We start from the raw sequence: 26030 nt of genomic DNA on the forward strand, positions 1-26030 counted from the left end.
CGGATCGTAATTCTCGCTATTCGCAATAAGGGCGCCGCCAGCGGTTTGCGATGTAATCGTGATGTATCATGGGAAAATCGTGATGTATCATGGGAAAAGGTCGACATCAAGTCCGCGCAATACGAATATTACCATGCTATTACATAGGAACACGTGACAATATTTTTAGTTTGTCAATATAACGGTATTACACGCAAATTGATAGAGAAAAAATTAATTGTGCACATTTCAAATCACATTATTAAGTATTATTGAGTATCGATTCGCGTGTAGCACCTTTATTTTGACAAACTAAAAAAATATTGTCACGTGTTCATATGTAATAGCATGGTAATATTCGTATTGCGCGGACTTGGATGTCGACCTTTTCCCATGATACATCACGATTACATCGCAAACCGCTGGCGGCGCCCTTATTGCGAATAGCGAGAATTCTATAAACATTCATATCGTGCTGATCACTCGCACCTGTAAGATTAGTAATCTTTGAAAATAGTGGTATTGTATTCAATCTATGATTGCAGACATACACAGGTGATGAGTGCAACCTGCTTGTAGTGCAGGACGATACATTCAAATATTGTTTGAACCAATTGCTATGGTAGTTAATCATGTTACATCATCACTTCTACGGCGAATTACAACCTTTCCCTTACAAACACTTCTACAATCTATTCTTCTTGACTTACTATTTACATGTATGAGTTTCACATCCTATACTGGATGTGTCGTCAAGCCAACTGATCTTGTATAAAAATATGACACTTATAAACATGATAAATAATAATTATGTCTAGAAGAATAGATTGTATTTAAATATTATAGTTTTTACTCCCCGGATGAATTATGATAATCTATCTTAACAAATATAAAACAATCAGGTACTATTTTGGCAATGGCATACATTTTTAAAAGTAGAAAGCTTTGACAGGATAATACCAGTAATTTCCAAAATTTCCCCACATTTTTGACAGGTAACACAAGCAGCAAACAGTCTGCAATGAAGATGAGTAAGAGTTAATATTTCCCTAGAGAAGTCCTTTTCAAGGGGCTGAGCTTTCGGAACTCTAGCGAGTGCCATCTTCAGACCGACTATTGCGACTAATGATGGTTTTGCCGCACATGCTCAGCGACTGCTGATTTTTGTGTGTTGCCAGTATCAGCGTCTCGTTGGTGTTCACTACATGTAGTTCTCTTCTTTAAAAAAAAATGCGACATTGACTGGAACAATACCAAGATTTTGGACATGAACACCGAGCGGTCTAAAAGGAAGTTCGTGGAAGCTTTGCACATCCATTCTACTCCAGAAAATTTCAATAGGGACAAAGGAGTGAACAATCCTCCTGAATGGAATAGATTATTCAAAAGGACCTCTGACCAAGTTGATTAATTCCTGTTGTTCTCTACACACAGCGGAAAGTTCCCTTATTAAGTCATTGACACTTCCCGTCAATCATATTGACATCCCCGCTCTAAATATGGCACTCGCTAGAGTTCCGAAAGCTCAGCCCTCTGAAAAGGACTTCTCTATGGAAAGATTAAATCTTACTCATGTTTACCGACCTAGAGTACCAAGTAATTTCAAATAGTCTGCAATGAAGTTGAATGCGGTGACTTCTTATTAAAAAAAGTTCCAGTGATCCTATGGTTTGCCTGACATCACTGCTGGTACCGAATACATAGAGTCACGAAGTAAGATGCACAGATTTGTATATTATTTAATAGGTACTTTTAGTCTTTGCTCGTACATCTTATTGTAATAGTCTTGTACTTCACCCACACATTCTTGGACTCCTTGAGGCAGTTCGTTCTCGGGTACCTGTGTCTGATCAGTGTCCGATGCAAAACCTGTGCTTTCAAGCGCTCTACCGTATGTCTTCATCGCATTGTTCAACATGGCAAAACTTGGTGAACAATGCCATTTTGGATTAACCACGTCATATTGTTTCCATGACAACATTGACTTGTTGAACTTTACACCAATCGCCTTGCAGTATTTACGAAGCGCCGCCTCTGGATTTCGGCACAAATCATCAGCGTCGATAATGATAGGCTTCTTTCCAGTCGTTTTACGTAAGTGCTCGTATAAATCGTACAACTCTTTGTATGCGTAACCTTTTGAAAGCCCATACTTGACCGACACTTCTTCTGTATGATGGGGGTAACTGTTGACAACTTTGTGGTAGCTCATCAAAGCTTTGGCTGGCTGACGGATAATAAAAGTATGTTGGTATCCTTCTGGTATAGCATCATATCGCCCATCGATTGCAAATCCCATGTCCTTACAGAATATTAGATCTTTTCCTTGAAATTCCCCTTCCAGTTGTTTCTTTACCCAGCCATATTTATATTCTGGATCTTCCGGGGTTTGTAGTCCTTCCACTGTGGGGCAACGTTTTTCTGGACCGAAGAAATACGCAGATGAAAACGGCTCTAGAAATATCTCGGCGCTTTCCATTGTGTCAACACATTTCACGAATGCTGTCGACAGACTACGGGGTACGCCCCAAAGCATGACTCGTGTAGGGCCGTTGCCATTGGAGGTCTTCGAGGCTGTCTGTCCCATGATATCTGGTATTATTGCAAGTTTGTTCCGCCGAAATCTGTAAGACGGGCACTGGAAAAACAAAATACAAAACGTTAGGTTAGATATCAATCAAAATAAGCATGATAAGGGGAGCAGAGCAGTGAACTGGTTAAGGTCTTTGCTTTTGGTGCGAGCGATCCCTGATTCAAAATATTCACTCCTACATTTGGTAAACATTTGGAATTTGCAACTTTTTGCAACAAAGTTGCTTTTACAACGTGGCCCAGCGGCCAGAAGGAATGTTTGAATATTTGTCCCTTGCAAATTTCGGAAGGGACGGCTTCAAAACTTAACCACCGATCGACCGCCGGCACCTTGTGTCTGGTTACGTTGTTAAACCACCGGTTCTGTCAGAGCGGTGGCGGTTGATCTGCGGTTGTTGAAGCTATTCCATACGCAATAGGGCATATCTTATATTATTTTCATGTTTTTAAATCTCACAAAGTGATTTATTTGCCCTTGTCTAATGACATTTTTATCAATGACATATGAGATATTTGGCATGGCGATGGACACAAAGTACGTGTCTCATTTTAAAGAAGTAATGACATGGAATGTGGGCGTTAATAAAGAATAATGAAAAGCGTATCACAAAAAGGACAATAGGGAATTGTTGCAATATGATAATAATCCATCAATGACAACTAAGGGAAATTATACAATCATCAGTAAGCTGTGAAAATTGTAATTATTGGTTTTTAAAACGACTGTTCCATCAACATGTTCAAAATGCAAATTTGCATTTTATCGCCCACATGTTGTTCTGTAACTTCTGATCACGGTTACCCGGTACAGATCTTTCATAATATTATGTCAGTATAATCAGGATATTATACACCGTAAACAGAAATTTTCTTTTTCTTCTTAAAACAAGTCTAGGATCAGAGCAAGTCAACGAGGACTTTTACTTCTTTGTACAGCATTTGCGCAAGTTAAGAATTCAACTCAATGAAGCTTTTACTAAGTAAAACTGATCAAAGTTTCACGATTGAGATTTCGTTATGGAGTTTGGTAATAGGTCTTAAAAGGGCATTTCGTGATCCACAGCCTCATCCCCCCACTTTTCTCAAAAAAAGTTGACATTTTTATATCACTGGAAACCTCTGGCTATACATAATGTTTATGTACAAAATATTTCTTGCAGATTAATTCGTTTAGCAAAGATATCGTGAATTTGAATTTCGTTCTGGTGCACCAGAACGAAATTACAACGCATTGTCTATGGAGCAGTGTAATACACATAATCAGATAATCATGCATAACTCGCGAACGCAAAATCGGAATCAACTGAAATTTTGGGAATAGGTTTTTTCGTGGATATCTAATGAAAAATGACATAAATAGAGGATGCTAGGATCACGAAATACCCCTTTAAAACTATTCCGCTCGCTCTAGTCAAAGCTTGAATTTTACATTGAAATATTTCATTTTCTCAAACCTTAAATGTAGCACAGAGTGATTTTCTAGATATTTCATTCTGACTGCATTGATCAATCTAAATGTAGAATGAAAGTGGCCATTTTAACTCATTCTAGAGTGCGCTGTTGGATTGATACTAGTTAGAAAAAGGCAAATTTGACGCTTAATTGGCTCTTTATTTGAGTACAATATTAGACAATAGATTTTACTTCTGCATCCATGATTATTCTTTTTTTACGGACATTCCCTGGGGAATAAACGTCTTCGGGTACTAACTTACCACAATGCCCACTTAGAAGCATATTATATTATAAATAGAATACTTCGCCTGGACTACTTAATTATTACAAAATTAAATTAAAATAGGTTATCTCCTGACTATTGATAACAAAAGCACTTCGTCTCAATGGACATAACAGTACTTTTTAGAGGAGCCGACGTACAGGTTGATGAAATGAAAGTTGTCATTTTTGGTCTAAATCCAATGTAAGATAATAAACCGATACGAATGGCTTCTCTTGACGCTTCTGCTCAAAAGTTGATGCGACTAACGACTATTATACGCAAATGATCAATTTAACAACCATAATTACACAGTAAAATGAATCTAAACTTTCAGGTTAAATAGTTTCTTCTGACCAGACTGATGCACTCTTTATTATTTTCAAGTTGTAAATGACTTTAGTAATATCTATGGCGAGGTTAGGATGGTACGGGTTAATGAATAGTTTAACAGATAAGGCTATATATCATGTCACGCCACGGTGGCTTCATTCATACATAGTGCGACAAACTTGCTACCTCAATTGACTTACGGGTTAACTTGAACCGTTCTAAAATATACCATGCTTGCCTACATTTGTGTACAGTACATCAGGTGTACAGTGGTCTTGTGGATTATGCGTGTTACCTTTAATACAGCAATTTGCTGTAGAAGTCGTTATGTAACAGGATTAATTACCATAGCAATGGGTTTACACTATTTTTGTATTGCCCTGCACTATATAATCAATATATGAATACAATACCGCTCTTTTCAAAGATTACTAATCTTACAGGTGTGAGTGATTAGCATTTCTTTGACATCTATGTTTCAATGCATAGGTGCAGGGTAATCTATTCAAAAATAATATTGTATTCATCTATTGCTATGGTAATTAATCCTGTTGCATCATCACTTCGACGGTGAATAGTATTTCATGATAAATGACATGGAATGCTGGTTATTCCGTACTCTGGAATCCAAATTATTTATTTCCTTTAGAATGTATGGACACATACTCTGTGCATGTAAATACTCCATATATGTTGGCTAGCACAGTCAATGTTATTTTAACGTTTGCGTCAATTATTTTGCTTACTACAATATAATTTACCAGTGTTTCCTTTATTTCCTTAGCGTCTATGAATCAATAATTTTGGAAGGTGAACTGCAACGTTTTTTAATGTGGCTATTCCCATTATTTTCATATTTGTAACTGAGCTGAGAAATAGGTGACTTGTGTGGCATACTGGCTTAGTAAAATAATAATTTTACCACCAGTTGACAAAGATTGTAAACTCTATTTCTTCTTTGTTAAATTTCTTGACTCGATATAGCAGTTTAATAAAGCACAGTAATTTAAATATTCTACTATCATGACTATGAATTTACACAGTTGTTTTGTGCACAATGCCCACCCATGAAAGTTTATTGTTGCTTTACAGAAAAGGTATAAGGTATGTATTGTTGATACGAAAATTACAACAATTATGTCCTGCTAAGACAAACAATGCAACATCCTCAATTGTCTTTAAAACAACAACATTGGTTTTTATTCAGACGAAGTTTTCGCGGATGTTTAAATGGTCAACTACTGAACTGAAAATGGCGCGCGTGTGTGTTCAAAATTCTTGTCAAAATTTTATTCAAAAAGAAATTTACGTTCACACATGCACAGTCACCAGGAACAGCGTTGCAGGTGCAGGTACTAGCATTACGATTGGCGGTATTCTTTGAAGTGTGTCTTCTACAATACATTATTAATGCTTAAAGTAATTGTAATTGATTCAACAATTGCATTATGTTACATTGAATTATTTTCACAGCTTGATCAAAGCATATTTCCATTAATACATTAAAAACAAAATGGATGATAAATTCTTTCGGAACCTTCTTAGGAGTCCCTGCTGGTATAGCACTACACATCCATGACCCTATATAAAGATTATAGTGTCCAATAATAATTGTCAAATTATATTGTCACTGACATTTAAATGTGATCCAAGAGATGCTAAGACTCAAACAAAAAGAGTTTTTGGTTGCTCCCTAAAATCCGAAGATGATGTGCATTAACAGTGGTGTAATGATATCTAAGTTATGAAATGTCTGCTTAGTTAGTTGTGTAATGATGTCTAAGTTATGAAATGTCTAGTCTGCTTAGTTAACACGACAGGAATATCAATGGTAACAATATCACTGGTGATGGCAAAAAGATATCGACCTGCTGCCGGCTTCGTCTATTCAGCTATTACAGCCTGACACGCAGCCTTCCTTAATATAATGACCATGATGACGTCTACCATGTTGTCTACCTTGGAAAAATTGAATTCCTTAATAAATACTTCACAAATGTGACTTTTCTATAATTAGCAGATTGGATCGCAATTTTCCTGGTATATGCCTCAGACGTAAACACACCGTCACCATGTTTAATACGTACAGCCATTTAATTTATTCCAGAGGGAAACTCTGGTCACCTGACTAGTTTATTCTTTTGATTTGATTATATAATTGTGTATTTTGTAACTTGAAAGAAAACAACAACGTAGAGAAATAGTGCCTTAAGATAATTTCAGATTAACACTCTAAAAACATGTGTTTCCTTTATAACGATCGGTGCATTACAGAGCTGTAACGTCCTATCGGCGATTGAACCTTTTACTACTAGCCCGACAGAGTAAAACTTTCCTTACTGTCCTGCATTCACGGACATACTAATCATGGGCTTTTCCATTTAAAATCCACACTACCCCTGTGGAAGATTTAGCTTAAGTCCCCCACAGAGGGAGTATGAGTTTCAAACAGAATAGAAATTTGGGTAACTTCCATTTGAAATACTCACTCCAGGTGTGGAAGATATAGGTAAAGTCATAATACAGGGGGAGTGTGAGTTCCAAAATGATTAACCCTGACCAATTACATTTGAAAAATATTCCCCTTGTGGAAGATATTTCCAAAATCTTCCACAGGGGTAGTGTGGATTTAAACTGGAATAGCCCAATGTCTATCCTTGATAACTAATTTACACTTTCCAATACTTTTCAATATTATGTAAGTAAGTGATATTCTAATTAACCAAGTTATATATTATATAACTTGGTTAATTAGAATATCACATAGATATACATATAGATATATATACATACACTACCGGTACATTATATCTACGTGTAATTGCCATTATATTGCATTAGCGAAAAATGTAAAATTGCAAAATATTATCCATCAAATAACATTATATTATTTAATACCGATTCATAATTTATAATCTGATAAATTTGTATCATTTAAGCTGATCATTAAAGCTGATGTCAACGATCATCAACCAACCTGAACATCCTTTGTAAAGTATCATATTGATACTAATATAAATTAAAATAAATTAAGAAAAGAACAAAAGAGAACAATAATATATATCTGCTTACCGTATATCCGAGAAAGCAATAATATTATATCCTGGAGTATTTAATTTTCATGTAATACAAAGTTATTGGCAGGCAATGCTAACTAACACGTTATGACCTCAGTAGACTCCGTAGTCCGACCGTTCGAGATTCAAGCTATGTGACTACTAAATAATACAACCAAAAGGTTTCTATATTTCTTACCCTTCAGGTAGCACGATTTTTATGCTTCGATTCATTTGACACAAAAGGTACCAGAAAGACAAAAATATTTGGTGCCTGCGCATTTTCAGTATTTACTATCCTAATGGAATGCATAACAGTATTTTGATTTTATTAATATCTGTTGGTATAATTGATCACCTACTACACAATCGGTGTCAACAACACACTCATTCATTTTGTTAAAGCACGTCTTTCAACTTCAAACGCAATAATTAATATAATATTAGAAAGTCAATTAGACTCTTGTGCAGCATATAAAAGGCTATGAGTTCACCATTGCTATCTATTATCATTATTATATGCTTTATTTAAGGAACGTGCAAGTCTACCACATATGAATTGTGATTGAGATCAATCTCACTAATCAATGTGAAATCATCTGATCAAGTTTTACCTGAATGTTCCTTTCATACGGCCTCTTTTTTGTGCCTTGACAAACATACGAGTGGGTGTATATGAATAAGTCAAATCAACCCACGACTGTTAATTATCTACGAATACGTCAATATGACTTACTTTAATTAGCTTTGAAATGTAGCCAAATATTACGTTATTCTGTGAAAATTGCATGGTTTCACGTTACCTGTGAACATTGCTATAAATATCGAACAATTTTTACCAAAGTGTTAATCATGGACTAAAGCAAACAAAAGACACATTTTGTTAACCTATCAACAATTTAGATTTTGTATCAAACAGTTAATCTTTTTAAGATAGATCCAATATGTAAAAGTTATCAATGTCATTTGTAACAATTTAACAGCAACGAAACCATACAAATTTTCGTGATTGTCAACATTGTATACTCTCCATTTAGATGCTATTTTCAATTCAATTCAACTTTATTACCAAATGCATTACTACAAAGAAAGATTAAACTAAATGATCATTTTCTAATACCTTTCACTAATATATCACCTTCTACATACTTCTAAAGGTCCAGGATATGAAAATTAGCTAAGTAATACCATGAATACCACAAAGTGCGAAATAGTTTCAAATGATGAAGGTTTCCATTAATTTTTACAAATCACAAGGTGTTTTGACATATTGTTGCAGTAGTCTTTTTGTTTGACAAATTGTTGCAGATTATGAATAGTAGACAATAGATATGTTGACAAGGTTGGCCTTTTCAGAGGATTTATCTGGTCAATGTATTATTACCAAGTGTTGATAATCCAATGCTGGATAAAGGTATTTAGTCGTTTGACGCCAACTTATATAATTACATAGCTAGTATCGTTGCTAAGTCAGTTCATTGGTAAACAAAATTCTGCTTGCATAAATTGTATTTTCAAAAAGGCCATCATTAACAATCAGAAAATTGTGAAAATGATAAATATTTTGAAATATTTTTGCTTTGTGTTGCCTATATTTCACAACAGACAGATATGGCTGTTATGGCGGTCAAATACCTTCTACCATTGTCTACTAGGTGAGCGACTTTTAAATAATTTTTTGACCTAATTGTCCGGAGTGCATTCAAATAAATTCATATTGATAGTACTTATCATCTCAAATGACAGATTGTCCAATACCAAAATACCAGAGGAAAGTTCAGTGCAACCGTAAATACAATGAAGGTATTGTGGAAATCTTTAGATTTATATAACTTCAATGTCATAATCTGGGGACAATTTTAATCGATACTTGACACATTCCAATCATTATTTCTTCTGATGTTGATAGCTTTGATCATGATTTCACTTTTTGTTTTAGTCTTAAATACACGTGTAAATGTTTTTGATGCGTACCCACACTTAAGTTTGTTAATATTTAAGCGCTAATCAGCTTTAGACCAATTCGTAATACCGAAGTTATTTGTTGATGTGTATTTTGTTGTCAAAATAATTGGATTAGATAACCATATACATCATCTGCATGCAAACAAGATAAAAGAGGATTCTAAGCATGCTAAGTGAAACGTCGTTTACGTAACAATATGAATAATGGGACAAGAATCGAACCTTGGGGAACACCAGGACAAGATAGCTGAGATATTATAGTGATGTAAACAGGAATTATGAATTTGAAAGGAATGTAACTGTTTTGAATTTATACACACCCTGCAACGGAGTAAATCATTATTTCAGCACTCTACAATTCCTACATCTCAAACCAAGGAAACTTGAGATGAAAGTTTGAAATGAGCCCCGCGTTCAAAGGTATAATTATAATTTGTCAAATTTGGATAAAAAGCTTCAATCCATTTTGATCAACTTGCAACTCGCCAATTTAATAATTGATATATACATGTACAAAAGACGGGCACTTGTTTGTATGATTGGCTTGTGTAGTAGCACTAGTTTCACATCATGATGTGACATCAAAACCTTCATAAGAATTGCTCATTGTGCATGGATGCATTAATTGTTGTATTGTTTGTTGTTTGTTACATGTATAACATGACTTTAGAGATACATTTTTGCAGTTGAATGGTTTTAGAGGATAATAAAACGGAAATGCTAATAATTCAGGGATTTATTATTCTTTGATCCGTTTTATACTTTTGTAATTCATAGTGAATAATAATAAACATCTCAAAAAAAGTAGCTAACCCCCATAAATAATGGCCATTATTCAAAAAGGCGCTATTGTATTACAAATCTGTAAAATGCGTTGGAAGTAGAATTTATTTCTGCGCATTTTGACACCTCATTTGATACGATAGCCCAGAAAACAATAAAACACCGGTCAATTTAATGTAGTGAGGTCCAGATTTGAAAGTTGCACTACAAATTTTTACAATACAAAAACACTCAGATATCATTACACAGATTTCCTTCCATTACCAACTGAATACAAAATCAATACAATTTACTTTCAAATCTTGGGGTACATTGATTTAAATGTACGCCGTGACGTCAATATTTAGTCAATTGCTGCAAATGAGAAGTCAAAATGTGCAGAAATAAATTCTGCTTCCAACGCATTTTACAGAGTTGTAATAGAATCACCCGTTTTTGAATAATGGTCATTATTTAAGGGGTTAGTTACTTTTTTTGAGATGTTTATATTGCTTTAATGCAATTCGGATGATTTAATGAACAATGTTCGTAATCCGTCACTCATAGACATTATTATGAATGGGATTTTTAAAATACATTTGATTTGATGTTGATTGGTTTGTAATATGTAGTAAATTGCAGTAACTTTAATGCACACTGTAAAAAAAGTAAATAATATCATATTTAATTGCAATGTAGATAATTGTCATTGTCGTTATTTCCAGTATTATAATTATGTTTTGCAGTGTGTGTCGTAGAGATGTTTGAGATTCGTTTACGTTTGAACAAAATATATTTCGTATTTTGATCTAACCCGTATTGACGGGCTCTGAATGACGGTCAAAGTAAATAAGAGCACGACATAATACGACAAAAAAATCAGCTTATTCGCCAACTTTCCGTAACTTGTTCTGGTGACAAATACAAAATTAAGATTATACATGTAGTAACTAATAATCGTGAAAATAATAATTGTAATATTCATTTTGATATCGCAGATTTACGCCACAAATTACAACTTGATGAGAAACCACGTTACATTATGATTGTACTGGTTCACTGACTCACTTTGCTATAGGCTGTAAGTCATTTATATTCGCCTTCTAGGGGTTTCGACAAAAGACACTCAGAAGTTAATATTATCATTTCCAGGTATCTGATAGCTTCTGATTGTATTCTTCGTAGTCTTTTCACGTCACAGGACTTTGAGTCTTTATTTTGTTGGCGACGTTATTGGGACACGTTTAAGACACAGGCTATTTACCCATTAGCACTAGACACAGCAGGTCAATGTACGAACTCGTAATAGTGAACTCAAAGCTCAAATAATAATGATATTGTTCAATGTGTATGTAGGTATATTACATTGATTAGCTCCGTAAATTGTAGTAACCTATGGCATGTATAAAGTTCTTGTAAAAGAGCCGCCAGGTGCATTCGCATGTGATAATCTACGACCCATTATTCAAAATCGCGCACTGTGATATGTTAAAACGCGTCACGTGACAGATCTTACAGTGGCAATGAACAACCTCGCCGCGCGATGCAATGTAAGCGACGTATCACGTAACGTATTAACACATTCTACGCTAAGCATAACGTTAGTGGAATATTTCCGCTAATACCGCTGACACTTACGCTTTGCAAACGCGTACGCGCTCCACCTTGAAATAAACATTTGGGCATAAAAGTTTCCTATTTAAATCGCAATATTTTGTGGTAGAATAGAAAAGGGTGTGGTATTGCGACTCACCCATTATTTACTTGTTTACTGCCAAGGACACATTACTTGCATGCATTACCCTTTCATTCTTTAATTCTTAATTCTTCGACTTGACGATACTAGATGGCAATGTCCTTTGCATGATGGGATGGAAGGTGTAACGCGTGTAATTTCCAGTGCTTGGCAGAAAGAATGCGATGAAGATGAACAAAAATGGCCAGATGCGTTTACAATGCTCGGAGAATGGTTTAATTGGTTTCTGCAAAAAACGTAAATTTCTATGAGCCTTAACTTTGGTGATCGACATCCCGCGACCATGATTTATAGCCAGCTGTTTCGGGTAAATGGATGCAATGTTTACAACCAAGATCCTATAGATAGTACCATCATGATTACAGAATAATAAGGCGTTTGGTACTGACGACATTTGATGCAGCAATATAATAATTATTGTCAGTTACAATACAGATAATGCATGTTTTTATGTTTAAAATTTCCAGTGCGACCAAAATTAATAATGATCTCAATTGAGCAATCACCGTCTACAACAAAATTGAAACAATTTCAAGCAACAGATTTACCAGTTCCACCTGTGTTTTAGAAAATAGCAATGCTTCGATTGACAACGGTATTTTAGTAAATGTTAAATATAACATTAAATTAGCACATCTGACAAGTCTGATTGTGATCAGTTAATAACCTGTAATAAATAACATTGTTGTTGCACCTATTTGCAAAGACCTTTGTAGTCGGGTTTTGATTGGCTAATTGAATCACGTTATCATCACATCAACACCTCATTCGCCGAACAATCGGCGTAGCATAGCGTGCGTGACACAGACGTGACCTAGTTCTTTTTACACGATCGGTCGACCAGTGCGAAAGGTCTTTCAAATAACATGGGTGCTCCTCACGGTTGTTTGATGTATATAGAATTGGCTTCATTATTAAGAAAATGCAAACTATAGATGGCGCTATTTATCCTAAATCATATTTCATAATTTGGAAGGGGTAGGTAATCAATACTGCCAATAAAACAGATGGAATAGGTGAAATAAGTAACAAAGACATTTTATAAACATATTTCATCAACAAAGAACAGGAATTACTTGTAATAAAAGCTTGAAAGGGTAATTTCCAGTAACTAAATAGCGCCACCAATCTTGTCATAAATAGATACATTTTATATCCGAAAAAGCTTTAAAAAATGATTTGAACGTAACAAATGTTGTAAATATGTGGAAATTAAAGTTGAAAATGACTCAAAAGCATGTGTATACATTAGCATAATACCGCTTTTAGCTGTTTAAGTCTAAAATTAGGTAGTACATGACGTTTTGTTTGAAAAACTAATAAATGATCACATCAAATAACCGTGTCGATCCTGAGGATCACAAATAAGCCTTTTTGAAATGCTTCTAAGCTGACAAAAGATTACTCACTTCAAAGTACGCCCTCCTTTTGTGCCCGCCATATTTCAAAAAGGCTTATTATATTGATTGCAATCAATTATGGGTTTAAACCGTTGCATACAATTGAAAATAATCGTCAGAATCGTTTTGAATAATTGAAAATGCAGATTCTTAAGGTCGATGTACCATCAACATGATCAAATGCCTTAGATATCCCTCTCCTTTCCAGCTGCTCCATAAAACATCACATTTGACATGTTTGCCGGTCAGTTTGAAACAATAGGAATTTTTGTAGTTTCAAATAATGTCAAGTTACACAAGTAAATCAAGTATACACACTGCCGACCGAAGTTGATGCAAATGCAAATTATTGTAGTAGTAACATCCTCTTTTATTGTCTTGTTTCACAAATTATTCATAGAATCGATTGCTTCGTCAAATAAACATGACAAATAGTATGAAAAGATTACTTGTCATCCAGTGCACCAAGATTTTTGTCAATTCATTATGTTAAATAGAAAAAGTCCAATCATGGATCGTCAAAAAAACAAACCCGATATATCATTATATCATGGTCCAATTTACTATGAGGTTTGAACCATGATACAGTATGTCATTTTTTAATGATAAGAAAACATTTTGGCATACTAGGTGGCTAGATGTGTAGCTATAAGTGCTTACACATAAAATACCACATGTGTGAAACATGAAGTGTCTTTGACACCGGTTACTCATGTATATACTTTAACTTTGTGTATAATGTTTGCTCCTTCGCAGCCATATAGGTATAATTGTTCCAACCCCGGGGTTCCAACAAGCATATTTTATTTATTTATTTATTTATAACATTCGGCTGAAGCCAGGCTAATCCCAATAGTGCTCAGAGGCTACTAAATTTAAGGGACGCCATCCGGATATGATGGGACAGGGATATGGGAAGAGGTCCGATTTTAGATGCAGGAGGAAAACCGGAGCACCCGGAGAAAAACCTGTGAGGACGAGCATGGATCGGCAACCAAACTCACATGTGGCGCCGCGGGGAATTGAACCCGGGCCACAGTGGTGAGAAGCGAGTGAGAAGACCACTACACTAACCCGCCCTCCCTTTAGCAGAGCCTGCTTGAAAAGTACCGATTTTGAAGGTTTTGGACAAGGACACAAGTGTATCAATAATTATCATAATTATTTAAGTTCATATCATGCGAAACTCAGATTAATTATTTATGTTCAATGACAAGTTATCTTTGATTATTACGGAATTAAAGAAGACAGAAGAGCGGTCAGACATTGACACTGAAAAGTCTTGAACTTTTCACTTGCAATGTGTTAAGACAAAAATACCGGATGTGTGTACCATCAATTGCCTTCGGGACCATTGATTTTCTCGTTACTTAGTGGATGATAGCAACTTCACGTATCAGCTGTAACAAAGTTTAATCGAGTGACATTTCGGTACTATATATGAGTATCGTAGATTCCTATGAAATTGAAGTTAACCGTGTTCTACGTAGCGCTCTTTTTCTGATATACCCTACAGCACTTAAATTGATTGATTTGCATAATAAGCTTAAGGGAACTGAACCTTTGACCACCCCTGCAGCAGAAATCAAGTTGATCAAGGCAAACGAACGACAAATTGGGCGAAAAACACCGCCGAATAGTTGCGTAGTGTGTATCCTACTGGCAGTTAGCCGCAGGCTTCACCACAGTTGTTGGCCGAGGTAGCGAGGCGATAGGCCAGGGACCTCCACTACAGCTACCGTATATTCATTCAGTCACCACAGGATTTATTATTAGAGAACAAAATGTTACAATATTAAGGCCCTTGTGAGTTGAACAACATGAGTAGCCTCTAGTAGTTGTACAGTGTGTACTTGACATTGAATCAAAATATTGAGATGGAATCCGGGATTGAGTGAACGTTTTCTGGTTTTGCTCTATTCTTTACTTTCATATTTTAAAAATAACATAAATGACAATAGAATACATGGCATTATCGGCTCCATTTCAAGTGGTTCTATATTGTATTTGACCATTGTATGTAATCTGTTCATTGCAGGTAAACAGAAATGAATGAAATACAATGAAATCACTGTTGTATTATGTACATTGTGGAATTCAAAATCGTAAAGTATTAAAATCTGATTAATTTTGAACTTCTCATATTTCATCTGTGATATTATCAATTATCACTGACATACTATCAATTCATGAAGTGTCTCTTTCATGAACTTTGCTGTCTTTGTTATATGCAACCGTAATAAGTCAATGATAGAGTGCCCAATACTACCGCCAATCGTTTAAAATCAAAGAATACCATAGTTAGGTAACCGCTATTCTGTTCTTATATTGTGGACAAATGTTGATGGCCGTGTAATGGGGTTGCATGTGTTTTGTTCCTATGATAAAGTGATGCCCCATCATAATCAAGCCATAAATGGTTGATATTCATTATTCTGCACTGATTAAAAATCAAGTCTTTTTCATTCTACAGCCTGTGCTCAAATTGAAGAATATCAATCGAGGAATACCAAAAACAACAAAACAAAAGCAAAAGCAGAATAAACCCGTGTTTCCACAATTCTGCATTTATCATGATCATTCCGATGTATTGTTAGTATTCACATTTGAAAGGAATTGTCATTTGTGTCTTTCATACTCAACGTGTCAGTAAGGGTTAAGATGCAAAACACACAAAGTTATTCCCGGCCGGGAGTTAAATGAATTTGTTCATTGAGCAGATCGGCAAATGCCTTCACACAATTAGCTATTGAAATTAATCACACACATTGGCCGACTCATTAAACTCTATTTGGCACACATTTGAACGTGTCTAAGTTGTTATTGGTCCACATATTTCATGTTGAAGTTTCCTATTCAAGAATTGTGGGTTCATTATAGGACATTGTGTATAAGGCACGTAATATTTGGTACCCTCCTACTTGGCATGCCTGCAACCTCCTACTCTTAGTGTAAAGTAAACTTGTGCTATGGATAAGCACATTTAATGCTCTGCGTGCTATAGCAACATAAAAAGTTTGCAGATATTTTCTCAAAATATCAAGAGCTATCTTAAGAACCACTGAACCAATATTAGGTAATAATGTAATCATTATTTTTAATGCATTTTTCATGCTATTTCCAAATATGGCGATGAAAAATTACAATTCTGAATTTTCTGAACTTGTATTAAATGAAAATGAGAGTTCATGAGTGCCTCAAAGATTTATGGATAGAAGAACGAGGATGCCTTGTCGATGTTTTCAAACAATACGGTAATACATTTTTGACAACTTTTACGTCATGTATATCGTGTTGTGTTCTAGGAACTCAAAATTTAATATTGCCCCCAAATGCTAAATATGACCTGTGTAAGAGAGAGATATATACCGGGGTTAAAAACGTGAAAAACTTTAATTTTCTGGATTTTTGGCTTTGAATCAAATATCAAGTGACCCAGAAAGATATAAATATAAATCCGTACATAAACTTCTGTAATTGATCTGCTAGACAGTTGAAATTATTACCTGTGCAAACGTCAACCCCAAACGCCTTTAGGTGATAGAATCTGAGCAACGTCAATACAGAATCACCTTTTGTTGGGGAAAACCCCCTTTCAGGATTTTTGATTTGGACTTTTCACTCGCAAGGTCTAAATTGACACACCATGCCATCATTATTACAGAAGTATACGAAATGAAATTAGTGCATGAGCGGCCAAGTGTAAATTACTTTATTTGGTGTAAGTTTAATCTTGTACTTGTATTGTTATATAATGATATATCTATACTATGGAATTCTATTTCAACAGGAATTCTTTAAATGTTTGAGGTTTAGCAGAAGTTGAAGTTTTGTCACTTTTTTTTTCTTGTTTTTTTAAAACTATTTCGGAAAACCTTACTTGAACCTGGGTCAACGTATACGTACACTTGTCATGCTTGTGATGCAAATCGGACATAATCACCCTAATTTAATCACCTTAATGCTAAGCTACACTCAGACAGTAAGTATGGATCCAATACATATATGGTGTAATTTTATTTAATTAATGCAATGTAATGAAATGTAATAGTTATAATTATATCCTGGATTGTTTGTGCATGGGTGCGTGCCTTTTGTTTGGTTACCGTCTGTTTTGTTATGTTTTGTGTCTTGTCCTTTTAGTTCTGTCCTTTGTATATATACATCATGGAAAACATATGAAGACAACAACAAAATGGTACACACGGGTTGACAGAGGAGTTTGACTGTGTAATACTTGGTACAAACGTAGTTCAACACCAAAGCTTTGTACACGCGCACTGAATATACCCACTGGCTAACAGGCTACCGGTACTTAGACACCTCTCAATAATTTATACAATCAATGTACCCAGTTTTATAGTATCTTTTGACAGAGGAGTGGACGTAGGCCCGGACGTAGGCTGTTTCGATCTGGCATACTGCAAACTTTTCACTTAGGCCTAATAGTAGTACTTCCAACTTCGCCTTTTTAAAAAAAGCGATGCCTTTCTGGGTACCCGGGGATGCAGATTGCAGAGTGCCTTCTGTATACATGCTTTAAACATAATGAAGTAAGAACCTGATTCAATACGTGCCTTGCTGTAAACAAGTGGGTCAATCAACTACTCAACTTCCTGAAGTCATGTTCTCACAATCAAAGATGACATAAAACCCCTAGCTAGTTGCCCGCCGAAAAATGATCTGATTTTTCACTTTTCATTAAATCTTGTCATTTCAGTCGTTTCAAGAGATGTCATTGGCCTATAAACTAACTACAATGACACTTTAATCGTTAAACATTATTTACGGTGTGCCTCTAGCCACGATAATCGCACATTAAACTGAGCTTCTTTCGACCTTTTCATATAAATTTCAAAATAAGGATATAAAATGTCTCTAGGAATGATTTTAATGAGTGTCTGATAGGGCACAACAACCCCATCAATGTGCCATCAAAGTTTTATTTACTTTACCTCAGTTGACCGTTTTAAATCTCACGATATATTGTACACTGAATCATGCATAATCTAAACTTTCTTCAACTTGGCTAATTCGTCTTTGAATAAAGAAACACATAATCATTATAATTAGGTTATGATACATGAACCTGCAAATTTTATATTAACCCCATGAGAACTACCTGCCGATTGGCCAAAAGGAAGTTTTCATTATCAATTGGACCAATCAGCAACATTGTTAGAATAATTTCACCACGCAAAAAAATTGGGGTGAATTATTTGCAAAGCTCCATTCTGATTGGTGATTAAAATGAAGATATCATGTAATTGACCAATCAGAGGCAATGTTAGATCGGCAGGTAGTTCTCATGGGGTTAATTTTTCACAATAAATCTTAAATGGAATGACAGAATACTTTTAATGGGTTTTGAGATCATGAAGACATTAGAATATCATTACCTTCTTAATGGTTTTACACTTGAAATGCGGTAATGCAGTAGGATTGCCCCCTCAAACTTCTATCTGAGTCATTAAAATAGTTAACTCCTTTTTGAGTAGTTTTACAATGTTGTAAAATCATATAGTTGCAAGCTATTTAGTCCATAATTACCATCATATATATAGGTGCCGGTATCTTTCGACGCGGAAACCACAAAAATATCAGAAAATCTGGACTATCCAACAGAATGAACGCTATAGGTTAATGTATCAAGGTGGTTTACTTTTAGTTATAAGGTTACTGTGGGAACCACCTATAATTTTGTCCGAAAGGGTTACAGACTTTTACAGTTAGCCTAGGGTTGTGGCATTTTAGGTTAGGGATAATGGTATTAAGGTTATGGTAGGGCCCCATATAATATCATTATAGGCTTAGGGCAATGTTAGTGATAGGGTGATTAGAGTCAGCGTGTTATGTTGTTAGGGTTATGGTTAGGTTTAGGGTTAGAATTGGGACTTGTATTGTCTGATTGTGGTGTAGGGTTAGGATAAAGTTCAGAGTTAGGGTTAGGGTAAGGATTATGGTTATTGGGTTTTGGGACTAATGATCCTTCGGACTACTATCGACCTGTAAACGTATCAAAGTGGTTTACTTTTCGTTAAAAGGTTAATGTACCTATCACGGTACTTTACTTTTCGTTTTTTCAATAGGACCCACAATCTCTTGGTGATTCGTAAAGTGCATAAATGAAGTTACAACGTACCATCACACAAACTGTTTACAGTAAACTAGTCCAATCAATAGAACGTTGCCATGGTTATCTAAATCTGAGTGATAAATAAAGACATATTAAAGCGTACCAGACTAGAGAACAATGATATAGTTTGACAATTACACAACAAAGAATAACACCAGTAACTTTTGGCGTGATTTTTGACAGACAAAACATCTATGGTAAACAGCCACTGTGCCCAAATCAACAATCATGACAATACGTGAACATGCATGCAAGTTCCCACAAGTGAAGAGAAATCCACAGTGTCAAATGCTTATTTGAATCCCAGATATTGTAGGGAAAAATGTCTTGAATATAAAAGTTGTGGTGGTTTGTATATCTAGAGTGAGCTTACTGATGGGGCTGATGGCTTCGTGTTTCTTTTTTTGCAGTCTATGGTGTGATATGGCATCATGTGCAGAAGGAATGGCTTTAGATAAGATTCCAAAGATTTGTCTGAAACTAAGATGAGAAAAGAACAAGAAGCTGTGTCATAAATGAATATGAAACGCGAAGAATAAGGAAATAATTTGTCAGTGCTTGAGAACATTTGAGTAGTTTTTAAGCTTGGACCAATGTACTAACAACATGAACAAATTTTATTAACATAAGTGAATAATTAAATGCCACTATTGTGCAATTATATTCTTTGCATTTTTCTCAAAGTATCTCTGGGCCAACTTTTCAAGATGCTTAGCCAATTTTTGGCCATATGCCCTTTCGAGGGAACATTGTCTGCATTGGACAGACTAAAAGACTAAATGTTTTAAGAGTACACTATACTCAGTCTACTCTGAAGTACAAAGTACAGACGCGGACGCACACATTGTGCCGACTTTGAAGGCACGCATACCTGCAGCAGAGACGCAGCGCTACGCACTGTTAGCGCGCTGTATACGTGCGCGTTGTCATTGTGTACTTCGGAGTGGACAAACTGTATATGTTTAAAGAGTACACTATACTTACTGATTGTTAGCTCTCTCAATTTATTATATGCCAGTTTGCCTGAGTTTCATAAAGTCTATCTTGAAATAAAAGTGAATAGGGATAAAATGTTAGCACTTATGGTGACTTAACCACCAGTCCTGGGCCGGGGCCCTGGGCTAATATTTTATCAACGAACTTGACTCACAAACCATATGCGCATATATTCCCATTCTTCATGCATCATCGAAGTAATAGAGAGTAATAGTAATTTCATACAAAACCGAAAAGAAAGAAATTGTTCCGCCACTGTAGCGTATCCTTCCGCCACTCTCCGTTTACAACAATGCATTGTCCACTTGTAATTGAAAGAATAACTTTGACCCTCCTTTTTCCCACTCTTCACGCCTTTTTACAAAATCACAAAGCCAATGCCACAATCAGAGGGATACGATATTATTGCATATTGGCATAGGTTACAGATCATTTCATTTTATTCTCTAATATTTTTTTCTCTTAATTATACGTCAAAAGATTTTTTTTAGAAAGTTATAGGAAGCAGTCTTAACAATACAGGTCTCGCAACTGCTGAGTTTCTTTTCAGGCTTTTGTTTTTCTTCCGTTTCCACATGCTGTGAATAATATTTGATAAATGCCATATTAGGTGAAACATAAAGAGGATAAGTACGTGGCAACTCTTTCATTTGGTCAGTCACTGCTGGAATAATATGCATGCAAAAATAAACTGGTTCATTAATAATGATGATATAGCATCCAATGTATCACTAATTTTGGGATATTCTTCTAACCACTGTACACGGCATATTACTTATTCTGTCTGCTGAGTACAACATCCCATGTTTACATTGGGGTATTCTAGTTGAAATCCACACACCCCCTATGAAAGACCTGAATCTTCCACACTCGAAATAAATGGTGCCGGTGGTGAAGTTGGGGTTTTCGCCATTTGTGTGTATAACTTTACTTTCAGTACTACACGTAAGAAAACATCTTACGATCAAATATGAGACCAACTCGGTGTCCCGAACATGTTGTTTTTTTATTCTATCAAACCTTTGATTCCGGAGTGCACGAGTGACTGCATATTTTTTGTTTCTTTTGCAATTTTAATATTATTGAACTCTATTCATTCTTGAAAGCGTTGATACATGCAATATTTTTTTGTCACAGCCGAACGATAATATAGCATTTAAAGTTCTTTAAATTAGGTCAAAAATATGTTAATGAACTTGTCAAGCAAGTAATTGAAATTGATGTATAAAAAGCCAAAAGGAGTGCAGTTGATTCTTATCGTTAAAGTTACACAAAAAGTATTTACAAACGGTGTTCAACCCTATAGGAAAACCTTTATCTCGAGCCTGCCTCCTATCAATTCCACGTAAACAAAATGTCCAAGTCATAGGTTAACAAAATTTGCTTCTTGTATTTAAAAGAAACAAATACTAATTGCATAATTTTATTGGATTTAATATCATAACTTTCTTCAGTACCCATTTGCCCTCCGGGCAATCTACAATGACCCTAGGAAATTGATTGAGTCGTGCGCACGGCTGTAATAACTGGGTAGCATTACCTGACCATCAAAGATCAACTTAAGATCGACTCCTTCCAACCCCTAAACACTTAACGTTGATATACATTCCATTGGTTAACTCTAGGGTCCCTGCTATCTTGCTAAAGTTGAATGGCCTAGGGGACAAACCCTTGTTTTTAGCATGCTGCATGTCAGCCTCTCTGCGACCGTATCATAGATACCCTGTATTTGACAATCTAATTAGAGCTTCCGTAACACTAAGTATCTCTCATCGGTTAGACTTTGTGCAACTTCTTATGCATCAATAAGCAAATGATATTGTATGATACCAAGGTCTTCTTTTACTTAAAGTAAAGACTGAGATGAAGACTAAGTACCCCTGACTCAGATTTGAAGACTGATCTCAGAGGAAGGCATCAACAGCTACGCTATACGACGAGTTAGCGTTAAAGCGTAGCGAGACTACTAACCGTTGCATCCTCTTGATTGAGGAATGCCTACCAAATGCAAAATGCTGAATTACAAAAACTCTATATGGAAAATAATTGACTATTTACACAAGATGTTAATAGAGTGCTTAAGTAAAGCCATACCACGTTCAATCGGGCGTCAAATATGACAAGTATATTGAAACTCTCTTCTTCATGTGAGAAACAGTTTGCAAATTAAGTAAGGTGAAAAGATTTTTGCACAAATTTGTTGTTTTGCCCCTTCACGCCCGTCAAATCTTCTGGGCCAATTTCTCATCATACTTGCTGCGCCATTTGTTGACAATTCAGTGATAATCTTAGACTTTTGCCCTAAATTTGCGAACACCCATTATACAAACTGGCTACTTCATGTGTGCAAGTTGTCTTATTGTATGTTATGTTATTTGTAGCTTTCTATTTAATAGAGGAGGCATTTGGAAGGTAATGGTCAGACCAGACATTAAAACTTGGTGACCCAAATCTGTGAACACCGCTAGTATACATGTATAGACACTGGCATGTACCATCGGTGTACAAGTGACATTACTGTGCTCTGTTATTGTGGCAGACGAAGCATTTGACAATATTGACCTCATATCGGAAATGACACATTAATGAACTTTGACCCCAACTCTGTGAGCACCCAAAAGACGCTGGCTAATGGACATTTGACCCAATGAGGATTGTTATGTGGCGTGTGTGGACATGGTCAGTTATTGTTGTGACCAATGGTCAAAATCGATCAAAGTATGCTAAAGTTAGATCGAGTATAGTGATTGAAAAATGTGTTTTTGACATTTGTAACCCTTCAGTGACCTTTGACCCAACGATGGGCATGTGGCACATGTGTTGTCATGGTCAGTCATTGTTGCCGCACTGATTGAAGTAAATCCGAATTAAGTACCGTATAGTGATAGGCAAAGGCAAAATTAGCAAGATCCAAAACACAGCGTTGTGTAAGTGTTAGTTAGCTGTGTAACTATTAGAGTGGAGAGTGGGTTAACTTGCTCCATTGAAATGACAAATACTGCTTCCCAGGTATATCGGTTATTAAACTGTGCATAAAGTGTATGGAGTATTTTTGTGTTATTTTACAGTTATCAATGGAATTATTTAAGGACTACGGCCTCTAGAAGCTTTAACAATTTATTATAAATACAAAACAAAATAATTTGCAAACTGAATCAATTCAACAAACAAATAAAATATTCGCAAAGTACTTGTCGCATATTGTGATTACAATGTTCAGGTAACAAATGGATGCCAAAAATTGCTTTTACTATAGGCATACGTATAGAGCAAACTTGTATGTTAGATTTAGATTTTTTCTAGTCAATCGTCCTTCATTACCGGTTCATCAATACATGATTATACAGAAGTAAATGCAGATGAAGTTCACACGACCCTGAGCCATCCAATTCGAGACTCGTCAAATGCGTCAACAGAACGCCCACCATCAATGAATGAGAATACTCTCCAACCATGCGTGTTTGCCTTAAACTACAGGGTGAACAAATTGAACAAAAGCCCACTCGCTCGATCACACAGCCCCGCTAGCAACTACCCGTTTTTCCTTCACCTAGCATTGTCATTGTTAAGTTCGTTGCTATTTTTGATTTCGACAATTGAATAGATGAATTTTTGTAAAGTGAAAAGTCAAAGCTCCCGGCTACAGGAATGACCCTACTTGAACACCAATTTACACGGCATTGACAGATATTGCTACGTTCACGGTGGTAAGAGGGTAGGCAGGCTGGTTGACCATACGGATCATGACCATAAGGGTCAGGCTTTAGAGGGGATTTGAGGGAATAAACAGTCTTAAGCAAAGAAATGTGATTGAAGGAATTATTGTAAGAATAAGTAATATAATATTGGAAGTAGGGTTCATTACTCGACGAGTTTCTTTGATTGAGATGTAAACAACGTGGTGTTATGTACTTCTAGTCGTGGGATCAGAATCACTTGCACGCTAGGTGAACCCATGAGTCTAGTAAATGTGGTTTTGTTGAAGAAAGTTGACTTGGAGTATGAAACCTGTTTTTACGCAAGTTGTATTTAATGATTGCGACACCCACTACCTCCCTCGGACTGCACTGGGGAACATTAATGTGCCACTGTCGCCTGAACAACCTTCCTTAACCATTGTTAACCCCTTAGCTGTGCTAGTTAGCTCAGATGTCCATAGTTGAGCAGTTTCATGGCATCTATGAGATCCCAGATACCTCCTGGATGAGATATGCGAAGATGAGCAACTGGATGAGATATGCGAAGATGAGCAACGCATCAACGAGGAGTAAGGGCGTTAAAACTATCCCTTGCACTCCATTTGTTTTTCAATTTTACTAAATAAGACTTTCGTCTGTAGGTAGGCATGGTAGAATACTTTGCATAAGAGTTGACATCCGTTTTCACACCACTTGTCTATGAAATCCTTTTTGAGCGCCCTTAATAAGAGATACCATCTTGATCAATGGAATTGCGGAGATATCAGATGTCATTCTAGCATATTCAAATGTGACAGGATTGTACCTGCACTTTCAGTATGTTAACTGTGTCTAATTCTGGGATGGACTTCATGTTTGTATGGAAGGGCCTTTGATTGTCCTCAATTGGTGTTTCTTCAATGGTCATTAAGGTTGACTCTTAGAACCCGTTTATTGTAATTTTCTTTTTTGAATATCTTAACTTGGTGTTTAAAGTGAATATGTTAACGTATTTCGCAGGTGAATATCTTTGTGATACACTGAAGTTCTTTTCACAAAGTCATGAAACTGAATGGAACATGTTCTTCGAGGTTGCTCATTTCATCATTGAGTCTTTGATCATATCACAGATCTGTGATCATATTCAGTTTTATGTCTGAGTTTATCGCCCGTTGTTTGTTAACAACTTGGTTAATGTAAATGTTCGGATGCGTATAACATGTATAAGGTATTCCCGATTTAATCCAACCTGTCCAATGTTGCTTGATGGCTGCATTGATGGCTACCTAGTCCAGACTACATTCAATCTTGCCATTTTATACTGATCACTGCTGATGTCTTATACTCTCCAGGTTTAAGTGAGTTCTTTTCATTGCACTTCAAATAAGTTCAAGTAGTTTGCTATAACGTTAAGGGATCTAAAATGAGCATTTATTGCGTTTCGACAGTATTTTTTGTGGGACATGAGAGCACCTCAGACCTATCGAATTGCATTCTGAATACGAAGCATGTCTTTCTGATATCAAATAATTTTCATTTTTGAAAATCACAATATAATACAAATTTTATGACAAATTATAAAAATTTGATATTTTTCAAATTTTGATATATAACAGTCCTCGAAGTAAATTATATAAATCTAATGACATATTCTTAAAGTG

At 35.7% G+C, this 26030-nt stretch overlaps 1 protein-coding gene across 2 annotated transcripts in view; it reads right to left on the reverse strand.

The window, feature by feature from the left end:
• Nucleotides 1–353: 353 nt before the first annotated feature.
• Nucleotides 354–26030, reverse strand: part of LOC140142046 (uncharacterized) — a 32921-nt gene continuing 7244 nt past the window's right edge. The window contains exons 1-2 of one of the 2 annotated variants that reach the window (XM_072163970.1): nucleotides 7694–7851; nucleotides 356–2617 (exon numbers count right to left, since the gene is read on the reverse strand). In XM_072163970.1, the coding sequence (XP_072020071.1) occupies nucleotides 1715–2566 (852 nt within the window). In that variant the 5' untranslated portion in view covers nucleotides 2567–2617; nucleotides 7694–7851 and the 3' untranslated portion in view covers nucleotides 356–1714. Of the gene's footprint in view, nucleotides 2618–7693; nucleotides 7852–26030 lie in introns of those variants that run through there. The other variant, XM_072163969.1, reaches the window with a different exon arrangement.

The sequence above is a fragment of the Amphiura filiformis genome, chromosome 20 (genome assembly GCF_039555335.1).
Source record: "Amphiura filiformis chromosome 20, Afil_fr2py, whole genome shotgun sequence".
Classification (NCBI taxonomy): domain Eukaryota; kingdom Metazoa; phylum Echinodermata; class Ophiuroidea; order Amphilepidida; family Amphiuridae; genus Amphiura; species Amphiura filiformis.